Raw genomic sequence first — 25,338 nt, 5'->3', positions numbered from 1 at the left:
ACACACACACACACCATCTGAAACCACTTGGCCCATACAGGGTTGCAGGGAGCCAGAGCCTAACCCAGCAACACACAGGGCATAAGGCCAGAGGAGGAGGGGACACACCCAGGACGGGACACCAGTCCGCTGCAAGGCACCCTGCGCAGGACTCGAACCCCCGACCCACCGGAGAGCAGGACCCGGTCCAACCCACTGTGCCACCGTGCCCCCCGAACAGGAAAACGTAAAATTAAAAAAATAAAATACAACAGACAAACAATCGTTAATCACAAATTTTATCAAATAACTTTGCTGTCGAACATATCATACACTCAGTTCAAGTCATTACTGTGTTAAGAATAAACAAGTTTTCAAACTTATACTGGAATTCAGTGCTTCATCCATCCCGCATGCAACATTTTGGAATGCGCCAACGTTTTTCGTTATCTGACCTGGCGTCGGTGCCTTTTAAGTCGGATAATCGAGACTCTTGATTAGGGAGTCATCCTGGGAAATTCGCGAGTGATGTCAACTAGTAAGCAGTGCTTAAATGTATATTACTGCTATGATTATTGCACTGATTTGTGGGAATTTATCTCTTTTTTGGATTCGCTGCTTTTAGCATTTAGCATTTTAGCTGCGCTTGTGAGCCACGCTGGGTCGGCGGAAGGGTTCCAGCAGGAACGATGGCGGTCCGAGGCCGGGCGCGAGTGCAGGGTAAACCCTCTCAGGATCAAACTGGATCGGTAGTTTCGCCTGGTTGCGAAAAGCAGCCGCTGAGCCTGTGGGGAAACAATGACGGTAGAGCCCAGAGCGTCACGTGGGAAAAAAGTCCAGAACTCCAGAAGTCCCAAGGAGCAGAGCCCATGAGCTCGAACCGCAACGCGGGCTTCTCCCCGTGAATCCGAACGACGTGGTCAAGCGAGACAACCCAGGTTCTGCTCATATTAAATAAGGAGTGTAGAGGTGGTGTCCCTCGCCCTGCAGCTGCTGGACTCAATCTTCTGGAGGCCTTCAGCCTGGGGGAAAAGGGGACATGTTGCCTGACCTTGGGACACGTACCCTGATGGCACCAGTAAAACAGCGGTATCCCGGTGTCCATCCAACTGTAGACAACCTCTCCGCTGGAGGGAGGTGGTCAGAGCTGGACAAAGGTGAAGGTGGTCAGAAGAACCACTGCCCTCATAGGGTTAACGGGTAGAGCCGTGTCCTCGCAAACTGAAGAGCGCTGCTTCGACTCCTTCCCGCTGCAGTGCCCCTTAATCGAGGTACTTACCTGCTGTGTGAAAGGGTAAATCACGTAAAGGTCATTATCTAGCACTGAGACACTGAGATAAATAAAGGTTATTCATAACTTACAGCAAGTGCAGTTGCTCTAATTGGCTTCAGTCCCAGATGTTTGTTAGTTAAAGTGCCAGGAGGCGTCCTGCGGTGTCCCTGCGCAGCCAGCGAAACGCAGTAAACTCGTAACGCGCCCGGATGTGAGCGTTGCGTTGGCCAAGCCATGAAATAAAAACAGTAACGAGACAGGAATATCTGCTTTCATTATCCATATTAATGTTATTTACTTGTTCGCGTTTATGGTGCTGTGCCGCTGCAGACACTCGTTGACGGCACACTTGAAGGGACTGAATGTGAGGGGTCGGATCCAGCCGTGCTCCTTCCTTAAAGACAACCAAGGACCCCCCCCCCCGCCCCCGTCCCCTGTTCCCCGTCCCCCTCAACTTCCCCCCATTGCCCCCAGGGAGACCACAGGTGTCACATTTACCCATCCGGTGCCCTGCGAGCTGCACACACCTCCTCCTGCCCCCCCCTCATGAAATATTCAACAGCTGGCAGAGCATGCGGGGGGGGGGGGCAGTCACCTACACATTAGCACCCGGGTCCCCCCACACAGCCCAGGCCTGCAGTCTAAGGTTTTACTGCCAATAAAACACAAACCTCCAGGTGTCTCCTTCTCTCTCTCCTGCACTTTTGGCAAAGAGGCAGCAGGTGGCGTAGCGGTTACAGCGACTGTTCTGCAGTCAATGCACTCAGATTTGCTTCCCCCTCCTGCTGCAGCATCCTTGGTCAAGATACTTACCCTGGATTGATATAGTAAGTATTATGCAGCTGTGAAGATGGTAAATCAATGTTAAGTAGCCTAATAGACAAACCTATAATAATAATAATAATAATAATAATAATAATAATAATAATCTCTGACTGCAGAGGACCTCAAAGTTGGACGTCCTGTGTGTGTTTACTTTTGTTTTTCAAATCCACACACGGCCATCACCCTTCGCAGACGCCGTCGCTTAGCTGCACAGCCGCAGTCTATTTAAGTGAAAAACACACCCGAGCAGATCAGCGGCGCATTTTGGAAACGCAGCACGCATCGCACTGTCCGACAGAGCGGCCGGAAACGGCGCCATCGGGCCGGAGCCGTGGGGCCGGCCTTCCTGTGAACCCCCCACGGCAGACTGCTGAATGTACAAACATGATGGAGCAAGAAAAAACACACACACAGAACCACTTGTCCCATATAGGGTTGCAGGGAGCCGGAGCCTAACCCGGCAACACAGGGCTGAAGGGGGAGGGGACGCACTCAGGATGGGACGCCACTCCATTGCAAGGCACCCCAAGCAGGACTCGAACCTCAGACCCACCAGAGAGCAGGACCCAGGCAAACCCACGGCACCAGGGTGCCACCGCGCCCCCTCATATATATACATACATATATATATATACTGTATATATGTATGTACATAGCATATATATAATATATCTATATATATAAAAGTTAGATAAAGAAAAATACTGGAAAACGTTTGAAAATTTGTAACTCAAACGCGATGAGCCAGCGTATAGCAGTTAAACAAAAACACTGGAGCCACACCAGTGTTTATCTTTGTGTGTTTTAATGGTAACGTGCGGCTGTACATTTCTACACCGGACCACTTTTTGCGCAACGTTTCCTGTCCGAACACGACTCCTCCGTGCGGCTCCATACTCCGGCAACCCTTTTCACCGTGTTTCTGCGAAACGGCTTAGTCGCACAGCTAAAAGCCCAACCCAAAGGCGAGACAGCCTTCCGGACGTGTCGTAAATATGTTTTACTATGTGCTTGGGGGGGGTGCAGGGTAAACACGTTTGACTTGCGTTCTGCCCTCGACAAACGCCGAACTGTACTTTGAGACGTCTGAGCGAGGACTTGGTCCAATCACATCCGGCGCGGTTGTGGTGCTCCACGCCGGTGGCCCAATCAGGTTTAACCACATGTTCACCGAGACTCGCCCATGAGGGTTCGAGGTGGGGGGGTTCGAACACTGGTCCACGGGGCTCGGCCCCGCGTGGCACTCAGCCGCGACGTGCTGCCGGGAATAGGATCCGCCGCAACAAGGGTGCTGGGTATGACAGCCCGTCACAGGTTGTGTTCTTCAGCCCCCCCCCCGCTTACGGTCAGGGGAGGGGGTGTCCAGTCGAAACTTGGACCTCCTGTTCTTTTAGATAAAGCAGATGAAGGATCGGGGCACTGAGCGGGTGCCGAAAGCAGCTGCTGCGGTGCTTCAGTCGGGCTTGGTGCTCTTGGCTCAAGCCTGGTGGTGTACCGTTATGGCCTTTCCGTGAAATGAAATCACCATGGCGATCATACACACGTGAGAATGCAGGACACGTGAGCTTAACTCTCCGCATACTGCTCATTATTATTATTACATTATTTTATACACACACACACACACACATTTTCTGAACCGCTTGTCCCGTACAGTGTCGCGGGGAACCGGAGCCTAACCCGGCAACTCAGGGCATAAGGCTGGAGGGGGAGGGTACGCACCCAGGACGGGACGCCAGTCCGTCGCAAGGCAACCCAAGCGGGATTCGAACCCACTGCGCCACCGCACCCCCTTCCATTATTTTATATTACAATAATAATAATAATAATAACACATGCATTTAGCTCAAGCTTTTCTGCAAAGCCACTTGGAATTATTCACCGATTGATACACCGTGGTAATTTTACTCTAGTCAATTCGGGATAAAGTACCTTGACCAGGGTGTAAGAGCAGGCGAAAGAGTCAAATCTTGGTCCTTCAACTTCAAGGCTGCGGCTTTAACCGCCATGCCTCCTGCTGGCCACATTTTGCATCGCACCAAAGGCACATGACACAAGGCCACATTGAGACTTCCTGAACAGACTTCTTTTGCGTTACAGCAGGCGGCAGAGCGTGTTTCTGCAGGTGTGACGGGACGCGGCAGACGAGCTGTAGGGAAGAACGAGCGTCGACTAGCGCGTTCTCGTGCGAACCGCTTTGCACGAGAGGAAAAGTGAGAGCTGGTGATGGGGTGCAGATCTAGGGGGTAAAGCCATTTCTGTCTTGTATCGCTATAAATTGTTTCCCAGTTCAAGTGGGAGGTGTCACCACTGCAAGGGCCAAGTGGAGGTGTGTGTGGGTGTGTGTGTGTGTGTGTGTGTGTGTGTGTGTGTGTGTGTGTGTGTAGGACTGTCAGCACTTTTTAATGAGTATAGATGATCCTGATTGGATATTGACCAAAAGGGGTTATTAGTTACATCAGCACAGGCAAAAGTATAATAAAGGACTGCATTTTTTCTGGACGTTTCCTTGAGGTACGGACTTTTCCAAGGCGCCACGATTGCGCGAAGGAGCGTTTTGCTGCACATTAACGGCTTTTCTTCGAGGTCATTATCAAAACACACGAAAACACTCGAATCTCTGGGCCTCTAGACACGCACAGTTACGTGATTATTGTTGCAGTTTTGGGGGGATGTGGGACCAGTAGGAGACTATTATCTCCTACACACACAGAGAAGAGCTTTAATTGCAGTGCTGGCTAAGCTCCCGCGCGGTGCGTAGGCAGGCGGCTGGGGCCAAACCCGTCTTCGTGTTTATTTTCCCGGACTAAACAGGACGAGAGAGGCAGCGCCTCAGCGAAACGTCCCACGCGTCTTCAGGCTTCCCTCAGCTGTTTACCGAAGCCCAGCGAACGGTCCACCTTACGAAGACTTTCTTCAGCATGTCGGCATCCCACTTCTGACACCACGTCTTGGTCGGGTCCTTATGTTTTCAAGAAGCGCGTACGCCCCTGCGGGTTCTTTATTTTTATTACACTAGCGCACCACCTGTGAGCGGGACCCTCCGGTCACGTCCGCACTGCTTATACGGTCTTGCTACCGTACGGGATCTGACCTCATAACTTCTATATTTAGCACTAACAGCACAAGCTGCTCTTATCCAGACCTGATCCGTTGCCTCGTGCAGCGAGCGATTGGCCCGCAAAAGGTGTTGGCCCCGGTTACCGCTCCATGCTAATCGGGGTGGTCATCGCCGACCACGTCCACGCGCCTGGGTCGAGCGTGACGGACGGGTGACGGACAGCCCGGGGTTTGTCCGCGTAACGCTCGCGACGTGGTACGCGGCGGCAGGGGAGAGTCCCGATTTCCCGCAGGATGGGCCCGGGCGGCGGTGCGCTAACCAGCCGCGACTCTGCCGTGCTCCATGACGACAGCCCGCCGCCATCTGCGCCAGATTGAGTTACACTAAACGGCGTCATCCGCTGCGAATCTAATCAATGCGCCCCCCCTCCCATAGCTTGTTACACTGGGACAGGAGGGCGGGGCAGCCTGAGCCCCTCAGGGGATGGCTCTTCACCCCTGGATGGGGCAAAAAAAAGAGGAGGCGGGTTTTCCTCATCAGCTTAAAGACAAACAACCAGCCTCCACAGAGGACAGTGGTGCCATTTCAGCAAATTGCATCAACCCATATTAGTTCCTGCACCCAAATCACGTCCAAATTTAGACGGATTTTGCTCAGACTCCCCCGGGAACCGAACAGGAAACCCCATAAAAGCTTCCTGTCGGTCCTGCCCCTCCCACCTCTGCGGAACCCTTGGCCTGCCGCAGTCCCCAGATCTAAGGCTGGTGGAGGGAGTTTGGATCAGAGTCCTGAGGGCGACACCACCCAGGCCCCCCACCCCATCACACAGCCAGCGTGCTTTACAGCATGAGTGCGTTTCTAATCGATGGCACGGGTGCAGATTGCTAGATCGCTACCACACCCGGACCACCCCCCCACCCACCGCAAAATCTTCTGCCCCACAAAGCAGAGTGCCCTACTCCCCCCGCCCCCACAGAGGGTTCGAAGGGTGGGGACAGGACCACAGCGTGGGTCCCACAGGGGAACATTAACATAATCTCTCTGGCAAACCCAGAGTTTGCATGTTGTTCTCATGTTTGCATGGGTTTCTCCAGGTGCTCTGGTTTCCTCCCACAGCCCAATGATGTGTGTTTCAGTTGAACTGGTGGCTCTAAACTGCCCTGTGTGTGTGATTGCCCCGTGATGGACTGGTGTCCCATGCAGGGGGTACCTTGTCTCACGCCCCGTGCCTCCAGGATAGGCTCTGGACCACAGTGGCCTTTCATTGGTCAAACAGCGGATGAAAACGAAAAATGGACATTTACCTGGGACTCACCTGTGATGTGGGTCCTTTCAGCATACACTCCTTCTGGTATTTACTCAGCTGGGTGTGTTTAAATACTCTCACTTGTGTTCCTTAACCGTTTGTCAAAGTCAAGGTCGCAGCTACAGAACACCTCAATCCCAGAAACCTGAATTTCTTCATATCGATTATGGGTACAGTTTTAAATAAATTTCAGACTTGCAAATATTATTTTAATGACTTTCACCCTGACCTGACACGCACAAAATTAATATTTATTTGATCTTCTTGGAAATCTGATGAGTTCTTTCTCCACCCTGATGTGTGCCACTAACAGGCACGTCCAAGAAAAACCCATAAAGGTGAACCCGGGGCCGAGCCGCCACTTTCCTGCTTCCAGCCACTTCCGTTAGCTATGGGCGGTTAACAAACATCCCCGGACCCGCGTGACCCTGGGAGGAGCGAGGTGCGAATGTGAGCCGCGCTCGGAAACGGGCTCCCGGCGCACTGGGACACGGCGCACAGATCCCATTTCACATTTTAATGACTGCATGGAAAAAGGAAGTTAATTAATCAACCTGGTAAATTGCACGGCCTTACCTCGCTCCCCCCGACTACTGACACAGTTCCACCGGCAGCACGCGCACACACACACACGCACACGTGCGACTGTGCAGAGAGCTGACTGGTCCTGCGGTAATTAGTCCCCTGGATGAAGGAGAGCAGGCATCCATCACCACCGCGGTAAAGTGGTACAGTCCCTCCCACCTCCGGGGAGAGACCTGCATCTGGGAATGGAAATGGCCTACTGGCCTGCCCCCGCTGGATGTGTGTGTGTGTGTGTGAGGACAACAGAACTACATGTTCATCGATCCTCCTTCCAGGTGTGTGCTGTGTGTGGAGGAGCGAGAGAACAGCTGGCTGCTGCCAGTAGTCTACAGAAGAGCACCCCCTGTGGGTGGCCGGAGCATCGTGCTATGTGTGTCCTTGTGTGTGTGTGTGTGTGTTTGAGCCTACATCCACTGCCTGCTCTCCCCGTGGGACAGTAAAGAGGAAACGGAGCAGCGAAGATGCTGTAAGGGTGCGCGCGCAGACAGACAGACAGACACACATACACACACACACACACACACACCCTTCAGCAGCCCTTTGCCGGTTCCTTTCCTCCAGCTGTGGTTATGATTTATAGCTTTTATCTCCCGCCTTCTGTCCACACCAGCGGATGGATGGAGACCATCTCCAGGCACAGGGATCTTGGACTGGCGGGACGGTAGAAAACAAACGGTGTGTGTGTGTGCGGAAACTGCGTGAGCACCTCTTAGCGCAAGCAGAGGGTTGCAAGAAGATGCACTTGACACCTCGGCGAAAAACAAGGACTCGCCCTCAGCGCCGCGCACAAATAGCTGCTGAAGCGGCCTGCCTGTCGCCGTAGCAACCGGAGCTCGGGATTGATGTCAGGGCTGATCGCCATGGAAACCAGCCCAGATTGCCTGTCACAGCATGAGGTCAGTGTTTCCATGGAGACGGACCAGCTGAGTAATAATGAAGCCTTGTTTATGCGGGGGTGGGGGGTGATTGAGGCGAACGCCAGAGACTCATCATCGGCGGAACTGCGGCGGCCACACGCCGACACACTCCCCGCTCGCAGGCGTGCACGTGCGCGGGCCACAGAAGTGGGTCACACACTCACTACCGTCCTTCGCGTCGCTTGTCTTCCGGAGCGACTGGACTGAGAGACGCAGCAGCCGACACGCGGCGCTGGATTTCCCACGCGCACATTAATAATCCTGATTATTGTTTAGGAGGCGTTTGAATCGCAAACCCCGCAGGCGTCACCAGCGCCCTTCGGCCGTGTCCTACATACGTGTTCCGGAAAGTGGGGCACGCGCCTCTCGGCGGAGCTGCAATGCAGTCGAGTGCGCAGCAGGCATGGAGCAGGTGGGGGGGGCAGATCCAGGCCCAAGAGGAGGGGCTTCATAAGCTCCTTTCGTTGGGAGTGTGAATACAGACGACCCCCCCCGCCTTCATGAATATCCATTGTGGGACTGGCTCCGCCCACCGGCAACGTGCTCCGTGACACAGTCGCGACCTCCTTTATTTATTTATTTATCTAGCTAGCTATCGGAGAACCCCACCCCCCTCCCCTCGATCCCCCGACTAGCTCTTAGGAACACGTGCATGCGCCACCTCCGCTCTCCCAGCCACTCTTTGTGTTGCCGGCGCCCCGCGTCCAGCGACTCCTCTGTGTTTGGCGCCACCTTGTGGAGGGAGCTAAGAACTTCCAGCACAGTGCTCATAGCGAGTACCTCCTAGGGCCTTTACCCCACACTTGCTCCATTGCCTTTAATGACAACAAATGACCAATGGTTCACCCCCCACGTGGGGATCAGCGGCAGGAAATCTGCCCCTACACGCCCTTCCGCTGCATTTCCTCCCAGCAGCGCTAATTGCATTGAAATCCTTCCTCAGCTACTGGTCTCGCCTACCTTCCTCTTCCCGCCCCCCACAGCTCATCGCACCTGCTGATCGGCGGGAGAGAGATACACACCCCCGCGGGCCGGAGAGCAGGAGGTGTAGAGCACACAGCCACGAGCGGAGTTCTGTCCTGTGTGACTTCAATGCTCTGAGCCCATTGCCAGGGTTACACTGAGTCCTCTCCGTGACCCTGTTCTATTACACCACCTAACCACCCCCCCCCCCCCCGCTTTTAAAAAAAAAAAAAAAAAAAAAAAACACTGCTCTTGGCTCAGCTGGTTACTCATGCTTGACATTGAAGGAGGATGAAACAGTTCAGATACTGGGTTTTATTTTTTCTTATCAGCAAGTGTAGGTCAGGTAACTCACGGTGGTCCAGGGTCCATCTCAGAAACACAGGGCGTGGGGCAAGACACCCGTTGGATGGGATGCCAGTCCATCACAGGGCAATCAGACACACACAAAGGGCAATTCAGAGTCACCACCGCACCCAAAACACGTCTCTGGAATGTGGGCGGAAAGCAAAGCACCTGGTGAAAACACCTGGGATGACATACAAACGCCACACACTACAGACTGAGGTGGATTCGAACCCATGGTTGAACCAGCTCAGGGCAGGTGAATCGGGGCTCCATTACCAGGGAAGAAGTGTTCTACACCGATGGACTGAGAAGAGGCAAAAGGTGTGTGTGTCCCTCTATGTATGAGCCACAAGCCCAAGAATAAACAAGGTAAACTAGATGGACTCTTTTCACACTCAGCGTTCATGGGGCTCTGTGCCTTGATGCTGCTCTTCAACAACTGGACTCATCTCATTGTCAGCGGACACCCGGGACCACCACCATGAACGCGACGACAGGAAAACCTCACGCTGGAGGACCAATCAGGATCGTACAAGTACGTAAATATACCGTGATTTTACAGTATTTCACCAACAAATGTAAAATCACTGGACATGAACGACTTCACAAGCAGGAGGAACCTTCCGGGTGGTTTTCCTTTGACGGCATCTCGTCTATCAAAGCACCTCCTGCTGCCCCTCTCCTCCAAGAAGTCGGCCGGGCGCCAAGGATCCGTGAGTCACGACACCCCCATCCCCCACAAAACGAGGCACAATCATGCCGAGAAACATTTTTCTCCTAAAATGGCAAATTATATTGAGATCATCCCAGTGAAGGAGCTTTGACAAAACAAACTGTGCTCGAGAGGCGAGGCGGCTGTCAGAATGTGCACTTATTAGTATCGTGAGAAGAATTTTACTCGCTGACCTGCCAGGTGCGAAAAGCATCACCTCCTTCAACATCTCAACAGTTATTATTTCACACACACAACAGATCGTTTCCATGGTTCCTGAACATCAAATCAAAGGACTACAGTGGCGGTTCAGCTGAGCTGTCGGATACGTTTGAGTCTTTACTGAGCCGCAAAACTTAGACAATCTTACAGAGCCACTTAGAGCAGAAATGGACGACAATGTGGAGACACTGACGACGGAGACACTTCCTGGATGGAAACGTCATTGCAGAGATGGGAAACCAGAGTATGGAACGCCTCTCCCCGTTTGGGAATGGTTTACTTCTTCTTGTCCCCCAGAGACAACCTGCAACACAATAAAGAAATATTAAATACTTTCATAAATGCATCTCACACTCATAACACTATTGCTTCCTCTATGAGGATTTTATTTACAGCCAGTCCTTGGAGGGAACCAGGTTCGAACATTTTCTAGTACCCACAATCAAGGCACTTAGAATGAATTGGCACAGTAAAAAATTACCCAGCTGTATTAATGGGTAAATCATGGTAGTCCAGTATACAAAGCGAACACTGCGAGGTACCGTAGAGAGAAGTGTCAGCTAAACGAATAAATGTGAGGTTAAGTCAGTAAGTTCATACAAGAATGTTTCCACTTTTTTTTATGGATGTTGCTGCAGATACTTTTGCACTTATCCTAGTAACAAGAGCAACAAATCAATACGTATTTTTAGGGTTAATTATACTGGTTTGACTCTGAATGCTCATCCTTTTTAGCTGTATACACTGTATTGGAGGATGAATTAAGCGGGGGGGTGACCGAGCAACAGAGAGAAAATATTTTGGTGTGGAGCCATCAGGGAGGGTAACACACACACACACACACACACACACACACAGAGTACTAAGGACAGTCTACTAATTAATCCAAGTTGCACTTAGGACTGTGTCAGGCATTATCGCTAAGCAACACAGTTCGTCAGGTTTGCTTCCCACCCAAAAATAGCATCAAACCAATTATTCCATTGCTTCTTAAGGAGTTTATTTCCAGAGACAAGCTTTCAGGATTTCTCTGAATTCATTTTTTTTTCCCCGGGAAATCGTGGGCTTAACTGAGTGAAACTGCAGCCCAGTATCTCACACACACACACACACACACACACACACACACACACACACACACACACACAACGCGACACACTCCGCAAAAGGGAAACTCACTTGTCAAAGGAGTCATCCTGCAGATTCAGCACCAGGTTGTCCGCGCTTAGGTACACTCTGTTCTGCGATGCCGCCACCTGGAACACACACACACAAACACACACTCTTTCACTACTCTGTATCCGGGTGCCTGCTTACTGAGAGCAAAGAGCACTGCTTTCCATTTCGAATGAAACAATCAAAATAATAATAATAATATCGCATCTTATGATGGAGACGCATGTACCGTCTTGGCGATGTTCTGAGCTGCTCGGATTCTCCTGAGCTTCAGGTACCCGGGGTTCTTTGACACGGCCTCACCCAGCTGGCCAAAACAGGACATTGTTAATTGCCCATCATTTTGAGTACAACCCACACAGCGAGAAAAAACAGAAAACAACCGTGTGCCACTAGAACACGATTCTCAGATTTATGGAAATCAGTTCTGTTTGAAAACAAATAGCTGAAATAAAACAGGTGCTCAAGCTTAGCGGAAAACCAAGAGACAGGTGAAGGGGGAGCGCTCACCATTTTTGCAGCCTGAGCTTCTCCTTCGGCCTGGATGATCTTCTGCCTCTGGTCCTGCTTGGCTTTCTCCACATAGAACTGGGCTCGCTGTGCCTCCTGCTGGGCTGGAGATGGAGAGGTACGATTAGAAATGCACATCTTGTGAGGGGCTGCAGCACTAGCCCATGTGGATCCAATGTGCAAACACAGGGCACCTCTAAAAACAGGGCAGAGAAACAGCGCACTCTGGTGGTCAGACATACACCTGCAGGAGACACCAAACACAATGGTCCCAAGGCTGCCTGTAAATTTGCTGATGGCACCAAAATCACCTACGAAAGACACACCCAATCCATCCTACGATTCGTTTAATTCCATCAGCCTCTGGATCAATTATTCCCTGTACCACAATATTTGCTGAATCTAATTCAGGGTTTATGTGGCCCTTGACAGAGACTGGGAAAATGGGAGAAACATGCATCCATAATAAAAATAATCCTAATAAAAAAGGGCAGCAGCGACTTAAGGTGAGTTATAGAAATGAACGGGAATATGAATACATCTCGCACGCGCTGCACCGATTGCTGCCACAAAGGCAGAAGACAAGCGCCACCTACCGACTTGCTTGGCCTCCACGGCGGCTGTGTACTCCTTGCTGAAACTCAGCTCTGTGATGGCCACATCATCCAGGATGATGTTGAAGTCCTTGGCTCGCTCATAGAGTTCCCGGCGAATGAGCAAGGACACCTGGAAAAGAGAGCGCAAAACTGGGAAACAGCTCTGACACCCACATGGTAGCCAGCTGGGTGCAGGTTTGTCTCTCACCACTAGGTGGCACTGATGAGACCAAGAACTTTAATTAAAAAGCAACCTAAAAACTGCTGCTGAAAAGTAAAAACTACCTAAATATTCTCACTGCGAATTTTGGACTTAAAAAGCTTGACCGAGAACATTCAGTGCATTTTTGTCTTCCACAAATTCTGCTATTCAATATAGTGCCTTAAATAACAAACTTTAATGCCCTCACTTCCCCGTCTTGTGTCTGTATGCTTTCCAAAACAGATGCTCCTGGACTTGCAATGGTTTGACTTACGATTTTTCGACTTTACGATAGTGAGCTGGCGGCAGACATTCAGTAGAAACTGTACTTTGAATTTTGATTTTTTTCTGGACAAGCGATATGTGAAACGATACTCTCTTGCGATGCTGGGCAGCGGCAGTGATTTGCATCTCCCTGTCTGCCACACGGTCGCTATACAGAAACCCCCTTGCATCTACGTTGCATTTCGTGCATCCATAATGTCACAGAAACACCCATCTGTGTCTCCTGCTACTGGTGGGAAGAATAAGAGGAGGGCAATTACTCTAGAGGAGAAACTCAAGATAATTGCCCAGCACAAAGGCGGCAAGCCCGTAATGGCCATCGCACGTATGCTAGGCTGTGATGTTTAGTAGGTTGTGTATTAAATGCATTTTTTCACTTACAATGGGTTTCGCGGAACATAAGCCCATTGTAAGTCGGGGCCCACCTGTACTACTTCTTTAATCAATTTCAATACAGAATGAGAGTTTATGGATCAAAACAAAGATGTCAATATTAATAAGACAATGTGGGTAGTACGGATATAAATGGGGTCATGTGACATCACACAGTCTACAAGAAATTATATTGAGGAACACAAAGTGCTGAAAAGTTTATTTCTGTGTAATGATGTTTAAATATCGAAGGTATCCTGCACACTCGAACTGTGACGCATCTAAAGCAGCCCATGATTACAAATCCTCGCCACCCGTGGACTGTACCTGGGCTCTCTGCGTGATGAGCTGCGAGGCGTTGAATTTGGCCACGACGCTCTTGAGCACCTCATTGACGATGGAGGGGAGCACGCGCTCGTCGTAGTCCTTGCCCAGCTGCTGGTAGAGCACCGGCAAGTTGGAGGCCACGGGCCGAGAGAGGACGCGCAGGGCAATGTTTACCATCTGGAGGTCTGCGGGATGAGTGACACAGAGGTCAGCGAAGGTCCAGGTGAAGAATGGGCAAGAGAGCAAACATCTCACCCAGGACCAGGGAGACCTTTTCAAGAAAAATGTAGAAACCTCTACACAGGACCCTGTCTTTACCAACACAACTGGAGCTGGAAATACGTTTGTAATTCTACTTTTTTGTAAATCCAAAGTTGCTTTTACCACTAAGTTGCAATCAATCAAAGCTTAATAAAAGTGCTATTTACTATTTATGTTCTGTAAAAACCTCCAATAAAGCTATAATACATAAATACGCTGCAATTTTTTTCTATTAATGTCATAGATTAAAATAAAAAAATGACTGAAAATAAAAATGTCTTCACTGGTAGCAAAGACATTTCTACTTTGAGTCATTTCATTAAAAAAAATTTTAATTAAAAAACTGACTGACAATAATAAAAATGATTGACACAAACATATACAACAGTTGTCATATTATTACTGGTCACACACTTGATCACATGAGTGTGATCAATAGCAACATGAGATCACACGACACCCGGGAACACCAGACATGAGCGGTAAACACTATGAAAGTGAGGTGAATTAATGTGGTCCACTTGGGTGCTCTTTACTGCCATCTATCAGCTGGCTGCGTTAATACAGGTTGCTTTCATTGTGACAAACATTTTTCAAAAACTCCAAACTTGAAAGTTCATAACAGGAAGAGTCAGTGTACTAAACTGCAAACTACTGGCTGCAAAAAGTCACTTCATTGGTCACCTTTGCTTCCAGTCAGCGAAGAAATCTTCCTGGGTTTGGCCCTGATATCATAAATGATAGGGTACTGGAACCAAGGTATCCTGCAGGATGAAGGACGGAAAAGGTGAGGAGGATGAGCGGGACAACCGTTGCAAGAACGACAATTCACATTGATAAAAATTTCAGTCTCCGCGGCATTCGCCTGGTCCTGTAGGGCTCTGCCCATCACATATCCCCCACCTGAAATGAAGTCCTTCTGAAAGCACGGTGTCCATCTGCATCCCGCCGATCCTGTTGAAGATGATGGCTCTCTGTCCACCTTCCACTGGGGACGGACAACAAGAGGCGCACAGGGTTAAGGGGGTGGGGCGGAGCTGCAGGACAGCGACCGGCCTCTGAATCTACCTGCTCTTTCTGGAATAATGACAACATGCAAGACCTGCACTGGTCATTTTGCCTAGAGTGGCCCACCTGCGGAGCAAAGCAAGTCTAGAGGAGCCAAATTAATTAGCATAATCGGCATCTGGCTCCGAATAGAACGGATAACATGCTTTGAGGCCCTCAGTGTCCTCCGAACGCTCCTGCGGTCAGTCCTCGCTGACCGCAAATGGACTATAATGAGTTTCAGATGGGCGACTTGTTTTCAAAACCTCTATTAGTGTACAGATTTTTTTCTTTTTTGGGAAATGCAGCCTCATTTCTGAAACGTGTCTCAGATTATCTTCATCTTTTCCAATTTCAAATATTTTAAAATATTTAAGCAAATCGCAAAAAAGCTGAAAGGAGAGGCATCGTATACCTGTGTATGTAGCCTCTTTGATTCCATAAGCCAAAGCTCCGGCTCCAACGAGCAGCTTGAGGCCGAGACCCGCCCCCCTTGGGCCGGAGGACATCCTGCCAGCCAGGTCCTTCAGGTGCTGCATTAGCCTCTGGAATATAAAGAGGAAAGAGAGATTTACCCTACACGTCATCCGAGAGCCCTCAGAACATCCCAGTCATGAGCTAGTCTAAAATTGCAAGCCGGTCCCGGTTTCTTTCTCCCCCCGATAAGGTGGAATGATCTCCCTCCACCCCTCAGAGCTGCTGAATCCCCCACACCAAAGAAGGGTCCCAAAACCATCTGTTTCACAGCTCTCCTGACAGCTACATAAATGAGTCCAAGACCCTCTGCTATGATTATTCACACATTTACTACTTGAATGTCACTTCTATAGAAGCTACTGGAGGGATGTAAACCAGCAACATGGTGTCATCAGTCACACAAATTGATTTTATAATCCTGTATCTGTGTCTAAGGTTTTCGTCTGCCGTTGATGCACTTTTCCGCATTCAGAGTTTTACCCTGCTTAGGGTTAAATGATGGATCATGTGAAAGGAGCTCCAAGGACTGGTTCTGTAAACCAGTGAGTAAGACAGAAGGCAGTCCTAGGGCTAGTGCTGAATCTGAGGCCATGACCCTGAGCCTGACCGGAGCAAATTATTATTTATCAATTACTCTTATTTAAGGCTTCAAAGAGGCTCAAAACCTGGTCCTGGAGTGGTCAGTGAAAATTAAATGTAATTTTAACATAATGATTATACAGCCGAACTAAGCTCCACGTGTCGAGCCTCCTCTCCGGAGTCGTTACTACTGACAGCAGAGAGATACACACTTCTTCGACATCCCTTCTGCTCTCTTATAAATACAACTTACTAACTTGCAGAAACAGGGACATGCTGCTTCACTCATTAAGTTCTTTTTTTTTTCTGGAAAATGTGCATTTTGTACCACATCGCCGTCGGGCCAGGTCACTGATGAGTGACCACCACCAGACCAGGCAGGCTGAGGGACATACAACGACAAAACTCTGCTCGGTTTCAAATTAAAACTAAGCCGTCAGCCCATCATAGCCATGTTAAAGCAGCTCACTTTAAACGTTCACTCTCACCGGCGTCAGCTGCGCTTCAAGACACATATTTTCCACCGATTACAATACTCACACTTGGTTCTTTATTCGCCATGCTGCCGCTCCTCGCAGTCACTTACGCACACACGCAGACGTTCGAGGACCAAGGTCATTTAACGGTATTTCCTGTACAGGGGGTTTATGGGTATTGAAGTCCTGGAATTAAGATGCCTCATGATGGGTGTTGTAGTCTGGAAACTTAGAACTTCACCCGGTTTTACTGAACTCCAGTTTCTTTTTTTTCTTTTTTTTTTTTTTTTAGTTGTGACACCTATAATATAAGAAAGCTTTGTTACAATTGCTGGTTTTATAATTCACCATAGGGCTTAATTTCATAGTAAACAAAAAAGAGAATTCACACAGTAACACTGCATACATATTTAACAATGCAACTTTATTCAAATAAAATTATTTGCAACTAAAAATTATTCAAGATTGAGTCGAAGTTTGACAAACTGAGCTTGGAAAAGGATGTCAAACTCTTCGTACTCCGTACTGGGTGCTGATCCATTTTGTGAAATGTAAAAACTCCTAGCTAAAAAAGATTAATGAAGTTTGCAAAAGGTTCAGGTTTGTAAAACATGACAGGAGGCAATGACTGCTGCCATTTACTGCCTTTTCCAAAATGTACAATGTTTTAGCTCACCTGTATGTAAAACATGACTTTGTAATCCTATAATGTGGAATTTATAAATTGCATTCCCATAGCATAGTAAACTGCAGACATATAGAGTATACGGTCTGCAAACAGTCCATGAAGCATTTATCATCCAAAAATGACAGTTAATGTTTTACAGTTAAAAGTTTTCATTAAACTTTAAGGATGGCAGAACCAAGAAAAAAAAAAAAAATCACATTTTTAAAATTTTGATTTTACTTTGCTGTAAAATTACATGTCAAAGTTAATGTATTGGGTTTGAAAGTTTTTGTATTAAAAGTAGAATTGTATCCATATATATCCTGCTTTCTAAATCATTTTTAGAGAAATATATAAATAGAATGATTTACATGGTTAACTGACAATTTGTCATCTATACAAAACGTCTTCAAAACTGCAGCACCCTGGTATTCTGGGACATCCTTCGATCCTTGGATGCAGGTGCCCTCTGAGACTCCCATCATCGCGACTGCGCACTCCAGGCTGGACAAGCTGGACATGTGTATGTGTACGCTCTACTGCGCACTCTCATGGAATTCAGTTCCACCCGACACAGACTTCCCAAGGCGCTGGACTTAGACGTAGAAAAGTCTCACTTTGGAAGTGCTGACAAGAAGCTCGTCATCATAGAATTTGGTCTCTATCACAACATTACCCCTGGGGGCAGGAGAGGAGGGTGATTAAATGAAGGAGACCAAAAATTTCTTTTTCTGAATAACAGCAGCAGCGAACAGAGAAGTCGTCTTACGTTAAGACATTGGCTGGCATCATCTGTGACTCAGGTGCTGCCTCTATTAAAGACTGCCATGTGTTTGTGGAGTTGGGGATCACAAAGCCAAACTCAAAGAACCACTCTGTACGGGAAGAAAAAAAAAACAGGAGGAAAGGTAAACTTTACCACTACTGTTGTTATTATTATCATCGCTTATTTATTTAGGTAACATTTCTCCCAAACAACATACAACTTCAAGTTTGAATACTAAACTATGTAACAGTTATTTACACAATTATAAAGTAGGGCAATTTTTACTACATTAATTCAGAGTAAGGCCTTGATTACGGGTACTACAGCGGGAGCAAGGATTCGAACCCGAGTCCTTCAACTGCAAGGTGAATCAGATTGCTGCCCCTTATACCATGTACATGTGTCCAGGTATGGATATGTATGTACACATAGTGATGTACATCCACATATTATGCATTAATTCGGTTTGTTGCCTTAGAAAAGACAAAGCAGTAGCAATTTTCTGAAGAAATTTAAAGTATAAAAAAATTAAATACTTTACAGATAAGTACATATCAATTGTGCAACATATGTGCGTACGTACATCTCTCACTGCATATAAAAGAACACATATGTTGCACGATATATCTTGATCAAATAAGTACAAGGCCAACACCACTTTCAAAGAGTATTTTTACATTAACAATCTAACCAGCTGTTGCACAGAAATTAAACAAGACAATTTTACATAAGAAAGATAGTAATATGAAAGTCAAGCTATGTTTTTGCCATAGCTTTATAGATTTTGCTAGAGGTTTCCTCACATAAGATACAGATACAGGAAGCAGGAACCCACCTTCTAGGCACTGTCCTTTGAAATACACCTTCTGCTCCAGCCGGAACTTTTCCATCTGCTCTGCTGAAGAGAAGTTCAGCTCCCTTGAAACAGCCTTGCACTTCAGGATCTTCTTTGGCACTCGAGCTATGAGGAAGGAAAGGGGGAGGCACTCCAACTAATGCTTTTTTCTTCCATAAAATTTTCTTATCCCTAAACGCATTTCTGCAGATGCAACATCACAGAAAGAAACAATTCTTGATTCTTCCAGGATTAAATGCTGTGTCTTTAATGTAAGATGTGGTCATTTAAAAACACAGCTGCGGACTTGTTACCTTCATGTTCCACCTCCGGCATGGAGAGGTCGTCTGTTCCTTGCCACAGCACCTTCCCTGACTCTGCGTCTCGAAGGTTCATCCAGTTTCTGATGAGGTTCGTTAAGAGAGACCAATGGAATGATGGAACTGCTCAGTCATTTCACGATTAACACTCCTATGCAAAATATTATTACAGTATTGGGATTCGTAAGAAACCTCCTTTACAATTATCAGCTTCAGACAACTATGAACAACAAAAGTGGACAGTGCCCTACTATATCACCCAATATTCCCACTGACTGTTAAAAATTCCAGAACCTCAAAAGAAGCATCTACATACAAAATGAAATTCCAATCTCAACTGGCAAAAATATGGAAAATCAGAGCCCTGTGGCTCAGCGCAAGGCACTAAAGTCTCTTAAACTGCTGTTTCTGATGTGTTTGAATCAAGTTTGCATGGGATTCCTCCCACAGCCCAAATCCACCAGGTAGATTGGTGACTCTAAACTGTCTTTACTGTGTGCATGAGTGAATGTGTGTGTGTGTGTCTGACTGCCCTGGAATGGACTGACATCCTGTCTAGGATGTACCCTGCATAATTAATAGGCTCTGAACCCTGTTGATAAGCGGTTGATGAAAACATGAATGCAACATGTAAAAATAGATTTTTCTTTCCCTCAGCAAACTTAACTTTGTTTAAGCCAAACATCAGAAAGACACACTCTTACATACTTAACCCTAAACCTAATCCAGAATTCTTCATCCTGAGGGTCTGCTCAATTATTCAGATAATAGGTACAGTCAACATGAAGCCACCAACCATGACAAAAGACCTCTGTTAACTGGACCAGCTGGAATTCAGGGACCCCATCCATCCATGATCCCCCCCTTTTTTTTTTCCAACTTCCTAACCAAGAATCTGCTGTCTGCTGAACAAAAGCCCCTCAAAGACACCTGATACTCAGTGTCACCCGCACCTGTGACCTACTCCACACCTTTGTCTTCACACCATCTGCAATCCAGGCTCTCCTGGGACTGAAGCCTGCACCTGGGGTCTTGGATGCTCCGGGTGCCAGCCTGTCACACATGGGTAGAACAATGGATTGACTGCATAATAACTATTATTTATTCAAGTATCTAATGTCTTTCTCCAAGGCAACTTAGAATGTCAGATTTGTATACTAAGACACTTACAATTATTTACCCAGTTGTACAGCTGCAATTGATACAGTTTTTACTGTATCAATTCAGGGTAAGTCTCTTGCTCACAGGAGTGGGATTCAGACCTGGGACCTTATGAGAGAAAGGTGATGCTGCTAACCACTATGCCACCAACTGCCCATTACTGATGATACTCACTGATTCTCTACTCACTCATTACTAATGATTATCACTCACCCTCCTAAACCGCTTGTCCACATCAGGCCTGCAGTGGTCAGTAGCCTATTCTAGAAGCATGGGGTGCAAGACCAAACAGGGTGCACCCTGGATGGGATGCCTGTCATTGCAGGGCAGCGACACACACACACACACACACACACTACAGGCAATTCAGAGTAACAAATTAACCTGAAGCACATGTCTTTGGACTGGGGAGGCAAAACCAGAACATTTGGAGGAAACATGCACAAACATGGGGACAACATGCAAACTCCATACCGACTGAGCTGAATTCAAACTTGTGTCCAAACACCTCAGGTGCTGTAAGGCAGCAGTGCTACCTGCTGAACCACTGTTCATCCCTAATGATGATCTTTAGTATAGCATCATCCCATTAGATACTGTTGAGGCTCAAAGTTAAGGCTTCATTTAAAGTTTCTGTGGACTAATGGACATGTCCAGCAACCCCTGCGGTCTGTAATCCATCCTGGGATTCTTGCTGCCCTTCAAGCTATGCATCCAATTACTTTCCTCCCAGGAAATCCAGGCTGATAATGTGTACGTGATCAAACGATGTTCGGGCTGAGCCATAAATTCATTCGCACGGATAGTCTGAATCAGACACCGCTTATAAATGATGTGACAACCAAACTAATCCAAATTTACAGACATATCTGCTATTAATTGTATGCAACAGCATATACGGTGTTCTCAATTGTCACTCAACTTTTGTTATTTTTCCTTGAGTGAGACATTTGTATTGCAGTGTCATGATATTAATTTCTCCCTGGGCTCATCTCTTATACATCTGAGATTAACCACACCAGATGTCTGCTGGATCAAACCTGCTAAGCACATTGTCGATAAGCAGGATGAGCCATAGGGGGTGGGGTGGTAAATGGGGAGGACCTTTTCCTCAAAACTGCCTTATCGAACTGCACCCAGTGTACTGAATCCCATGAGCAAGCAAATATCCTCCTGACACACCGAAAAAAAGGCCTTTGGCTGTATTTATAGGATTTCCTGACAGTTGGCCAGGTCGCACCCCAAAACACGTGGTATAATTTAAGGTCATGAACATCCAGTATAAGATGTGTTAGGGCTCAGCATTGCAGTGTGCAGTTTGGGAGATGCACCTGAAAATGTGTCCTCTAGAGTGGACAAAAAATAACTGTTGTGTTTCAGGAAGATATAACGTAGAAGCCCACCAATGGGTCGGGGAAATGCATCTACTTGGGACCGTGTCATCACATTAAATTCGCCACTCCTTTGAACAAACTGATGTCATACTTTCTTCCAGTTAGGCAGGCACAATGAATCTTACACTGGACGTACTCCTTTGTTGTTTAGAAAGTTTCTTTGGCTGATTTTCTACATCATTACACATCATAATAAAAGTTTAGTGATGAAGACATTTCTCAATTTCTTCATGGGTCAGGATCTGTAAAAAATCTTGGATATGGCCTCATTCGGATTATCAGAAATGCATCAACAGATAAAAAGGTTAAAAAGGCTTGATGACATATGGAACTTTATGGCAACAGCGGTCAGAAATAATTCTATTTGTGTGAGTATGTCAGAGACCATTCCTCACAGTCACTCCTGCTCCAATACTACAGTTGTAATACAGGTCACTGGCTTTAATATTCATAATGATTATCCCCTGGTAAGTCACTCACTCGGAACAAAACCTGGAACGCTCAGGTGTTGTTTTGGTCAAAGGGCGGTATATCTACAGGTTTTTTTCTTCCCCCCCCCCTCACTAACGATATCTGTACAGGTGGGCTGGTCAAAGGATGGTCGAATAACCACACAGCAGTATCATGTTCAAAAAGGGTGGTCAACTGTGATAATGGTTGGGCACAGAGCGGTACAATCTGGACAGGTGTGAAACAACCCACAACTGGAAGCAGCAAGTTTGCTCTTCTGTACTCTTACCATCGAGCTCAGGCTAAAACACAACTTAAGACGACTTACTAAACGCTCACTTTGTCACGTCAGGCGAACACGTTTCCCGCCTGTGGCGACCAGCGCGCGCGTGACGGGGCACCGGCGGCTGGCGGCGCGCGCTGACTGACAGGGACCGCACCAGGAAACGACCACAAGGAAGGATAATAAATAATCATGACACACACACAGAAAAAATAACCTCTAACTACAAACCACACTGAAACGAGCGTTTCTAACGGTACTATCTCGTATCGAAAACACTTAGCAATTTTAGTTACAGCAGCCGTGTGTAAACATTTTGTGAGCCTCAGTCTCTCCGTGTAGGATACAGTCTGAAGCCCTTCAGGATCTCCTTGGCTCGGTCTTCATCCGAAGACATCCTCCGTAAATGTTGTTTTTTTCACACGAAAATAAACAAAAGAAGGAATTCTGGAAGCGCTTCAGGGTTAGCCTGACTTACTTGATGTACTACTCCCTCCGGAGACTTGTTATTAATTTCTTTTTAAAACTTAACATTACACTGAAGGTGAGTAAAAGCAGTTTTATCTCAAGCTGTAACACAACGTATAGCGGCTAATGGATTCTATTACAGAAAGCCTGCTGAGGACGGACAGCTGGCAGAGAGCCGAATCGGGACATACCAATCATAATTTAGAGGGGTAGTTCTGAAATCGAGAAGAACCAATGGTAGCAGAGAGGCACATTTGTCGAACCGCGACGAACCAATCTTAGCTACACACAAAGCTAAGAAACATATTTCTCGAACCGTAACAAACCAATCGCAGTGAACAGTCAGGACTTTGAACAGGAACGGACCAATCACAATACAGAGGCACGTCCTCTGAGTGGCGATTGTTTTACAATAGGACGCGTCGCCTGTGGCAACCCGCTGTATAGCAAGAAGATCCCGAGTATAAATGAGCGAGTGATGTAACGCGGGAGAGGCAGTCTCGGTACTCGTGTGAACGCGTGGGTTTCTTTATTTTATCTTATGTCACTTTATTACTCAAGTGTAACAAGGTGATGTTATTGTTTATACTTTTACACTGCACATCATGTGAATAATTTGAGATGTTTACTAGAGCAAAAAACAGCATTGAAAAATAGTGTACTTAGACTGGTGTCCTATCCGATAGTGAACAGTTCTTTAAAATCTTCATATTCACCACGGTTTCTGGGGCTCAATTTGTTCAGCTTATTCAAATAGGTTTGCTTTGAAGAATTCATTTGTTCTTGTCTAAAAGCAAAGGTCACACTGTCACTCACAAAGAAAGTAGGAAAACACATAATGCATTTTATACCAGCTAATGAAAGGAGCCAAGACAAATTTCATGGTAATTTGGACTCTTTCTCATTTCAAATGGTGACAGTGGATGTAATAAAAAACATTGTTTCTGACAATTTGAACTGAACAAATTACAATGAATGAGAAGAAACGGGAGACTGACCCCTGTCATGACCAAAATGGGAGTATGCATGTCTGCAACTCTCTATATCCATAAATGACTTATCTTAAAGTATGGATAAAGTCGAGAGCAGGGAGTCTGAGCTTGTTTCCACACAGGTATCATCTTTCAAGTCATTAAAATTGTGGAAAAGACTTAGCAGTTCTGAAGTGAAATTGGGCTTGACTTCCTCAAATACATACAATTCCTAAGAACCATCCCACTTTCATAATACAAGGGTTCATGCATTCCTGTCAATCTTTGAAACATATAATCAGCTGCATTGGCTGACATCTGTGGGTTTTTTTTAGTTGCACAAGAACTTAACATTCAACTGAAACAGCTGCCCACATCATAAATTTACTGTTTTTTGGCAACAGAAACACTTGAAATTAAATATCTCACCCATTGAAACTAAGTAACCTCAAAAACAGGGGCAGCTCATAGTGAGGTGGTTAGAACTGCTACCTTGGGACCCAAAGGTTGCTGGTTTGAATCCCCCCTCCAGCTGCTGTATCCTTGAGCAAGATACCTCTCCTCAATGGCTTCAGGAAAGATTATCCAGCTGCATAAATGGGTAAATAATTGTAAGTCACTTTTCAGAAAAGCATCAAAACTGGAGTACAGTTCTGATAAAAACTTTAATATGTAATGACTCTGTTATAACTAGAGATGGCGCTACAGCACAGGAAGGGATTTTCTTTTAACTCCCCAAAATATTTAATTGGCAGAAGTAAAAAAACTATGTAAAGACCCAAGGGCAGTTTAAAACCAATGTGTATATTATAAAAAATGGGCTACAGTGTTGTAAACATATACAATCGTTATGCTGAGCTTTGTTACATTTCCTCTTTATACCGTGCTTCAGAATGAAGTGCAATGGATGCATTAATCTTTCATTCGAAAAATCTCTTCCAGTCTACATGCTTTGACTTCGCCAAGGGAATGGAGGTTTCTACATATTTAATTAGCTATATTTTGAAGGTAAGCAGTTTCCCCTCATTACACAAATCCCACTATCGTTTCCTCTGAGCCCAAGGCTTGAGGTTGCAAATGATTGCACGCATGTGGCAGTACTGACATTATTATAAAGTACTGAATTTGCATTGAAGAAATCATCATTGTACCATTTACAGCCATGTGCATCAAGTGACAAAGCAAGAGAGGGAGCTGCGCCCTGACCGCCAAGGCCCTTGTTGCACATCAATGACAGTCAGAGGGGAAAGTTTCTCCTGTTCCAAAACACAATTACATTTCAGCCTTCGGGTAGCTGCGCTTCGGCTCTCCTTGACCTGCATACGTGTCCAGCACTACGGTGCCAGCTCCCTGTTGGAAAATTTACCTGGATCTGTGCACTTTCAAAGGGACAGTCACTTGGACCCACTGGCATCCAGTACAGGGGTGTACTGGGATTGGCTCCGGACCCCTAGGATCCTGATCAGCACAAGTGGTTAATGAAAAAGAATTGAAGGATCCTATATGGATGGATGGATGGATTAA

General features: G+C 46.8%; 2 protein-coding genes across 3 annotated transcripts; both read right to left on the bottom strand.

The window, feature by feature from the left end:
* Positions 1 to 9,223: 9,223 nt before the first annotated feature.
* On the bottom strand, positions 9,224 to 16,660 carry phb2b (prohibitin 2b). The gene is made up of 10 exons (XM_018730989.2): positions 16,564 to 16,660; positions 15,383 to 15,512; positions 14,824 to 14,908; positions 14,605 to 14,684; positions 13,660 to 13,844; positions 12,474 to 12,603; positions 11,878 to 11,981; positions 11,597 to 11,674; positions 11,371 to 11,447; positions 9,224 to 10,495 (listed from the first exon to the last, which is right to left on the bottom strand). Exons 1-10 carry the CDS (start codon positions 16,582 to 16,584, stop codon positions 10,468 to 10,470), a joined length of 918 nt encoding a protein of 305 aa, XP_018586505.1. The 5' UTR covers positions 16,585 to 16,660; the 3' UTR covers positions 9,224 to 10,467.
* A 370-nt stretch (positions 16,661 to 17,030) lies between these two features.
* LOC108921570 (retinal rod rhodopsin-sensitive cGMP 3',5'-cyclic phosphodiesterase subunit delta) lies at positions 17,031 to 23,012 on the bottom strand. Of its 2 annotated transcripts, XM_029249399.1 has the most exons (7): positions 22,723 to 22,786; positions 20,723 to 20,844; positions 20,059 to 20,140; positions 19,082 to 19,170; positions 18,768 to 18,893; positions 17,936 to 18,041; positions 17,031 to 17,844 (listed from the first exon to the last, which is right to left on the bottom strand). In XM_029249399.1, the coding sequence occupies exons 4-7, from the start codon at positions 19,161 to 19,163 to the stop codon at positions 17,763 to 17,765; spliced, it is 396 nt and encodes a 131-aa protein (XP_029105232.1). In that variant the 5' UTR covers positions 19,164 to 19,170; positions 20,059 to 20,140; positions 20,723 to 20,844; positions 22,723 to 22,786; the 3' UTR covers positions 17,031 to 17,762. The 2 variants fall into 2 exon arrangements, with proteins under 2 accessions (XP_029105232.1, XP_018586584.1); XM_018731068.1 differs by lacking the exons at positions 20,059 to 20,140; positions 20,723 to 20,844 and having other exon boundaries at positions 22,723 to 23,012.
* Between the last annotated feature and the right edge of the window lie 2,326 nt (positions 23,013 to 25,338).

The sequence above is a fragment of the Scleropages formosus genome, chromosome 25 (assembly GCF_900964775.1).
Source record: "Scleropages formosus chromosome 25, fSclFor1.1, whole genome shotgun sequence".
NCBI lineage: Eukaryota > Metazoa > Chordata > Actinopteri > Osteoglossiformes > Osteoglossidae > Scleropages > Scleropages formosus.
Note: the sequence above shows the minus strand (reverse complement) of the source record. Positions and strands in the feature narration are given on the sequence as shown.

Coding starts and splice junctions, on each gene's coding strand:
- phb2b (XM_018730989.2), bottom strand. CDS start 16,584: ATGGCGAATAAAGAACCAAGT. Junction 15,513..16,563: donor TGGCGAATAAAGAACCAAGT/GTGAGTATTGTA, acceptor TTTATATTCCAG/AGGCTAATGCAGCACCTGAA. Junction 11,675..11,877: donor AAGCTCAGGCTGCAAAAATG/GTGAGCGCTCCC, acceptor TGTTTTGGCCAG/CTGGGTGAGGCCGTGTCAAA.
- LOC108921570 (XM_018731068.1), bottom strand. CDS start 22,772: ATGTCTTCGGATGAAGACCGAGCCAAGGAGATCCTGAAGGGCTTCAGA. Junction 18,042..18,767: donor CAAAGGACAGTGCCTAGAAG/GTGGGTTCCTGC, acceptor CTTCCCGTACAG/AGTGGTTCTTTGAGTTTGGC. Junction 17,845..17,935: donor ATGCCAGCCAATGTCTTAAC/GTAAGACGACTT, acceptor TCCTGCCCCCAG/GGGTAATGTTGTGATAGAGA.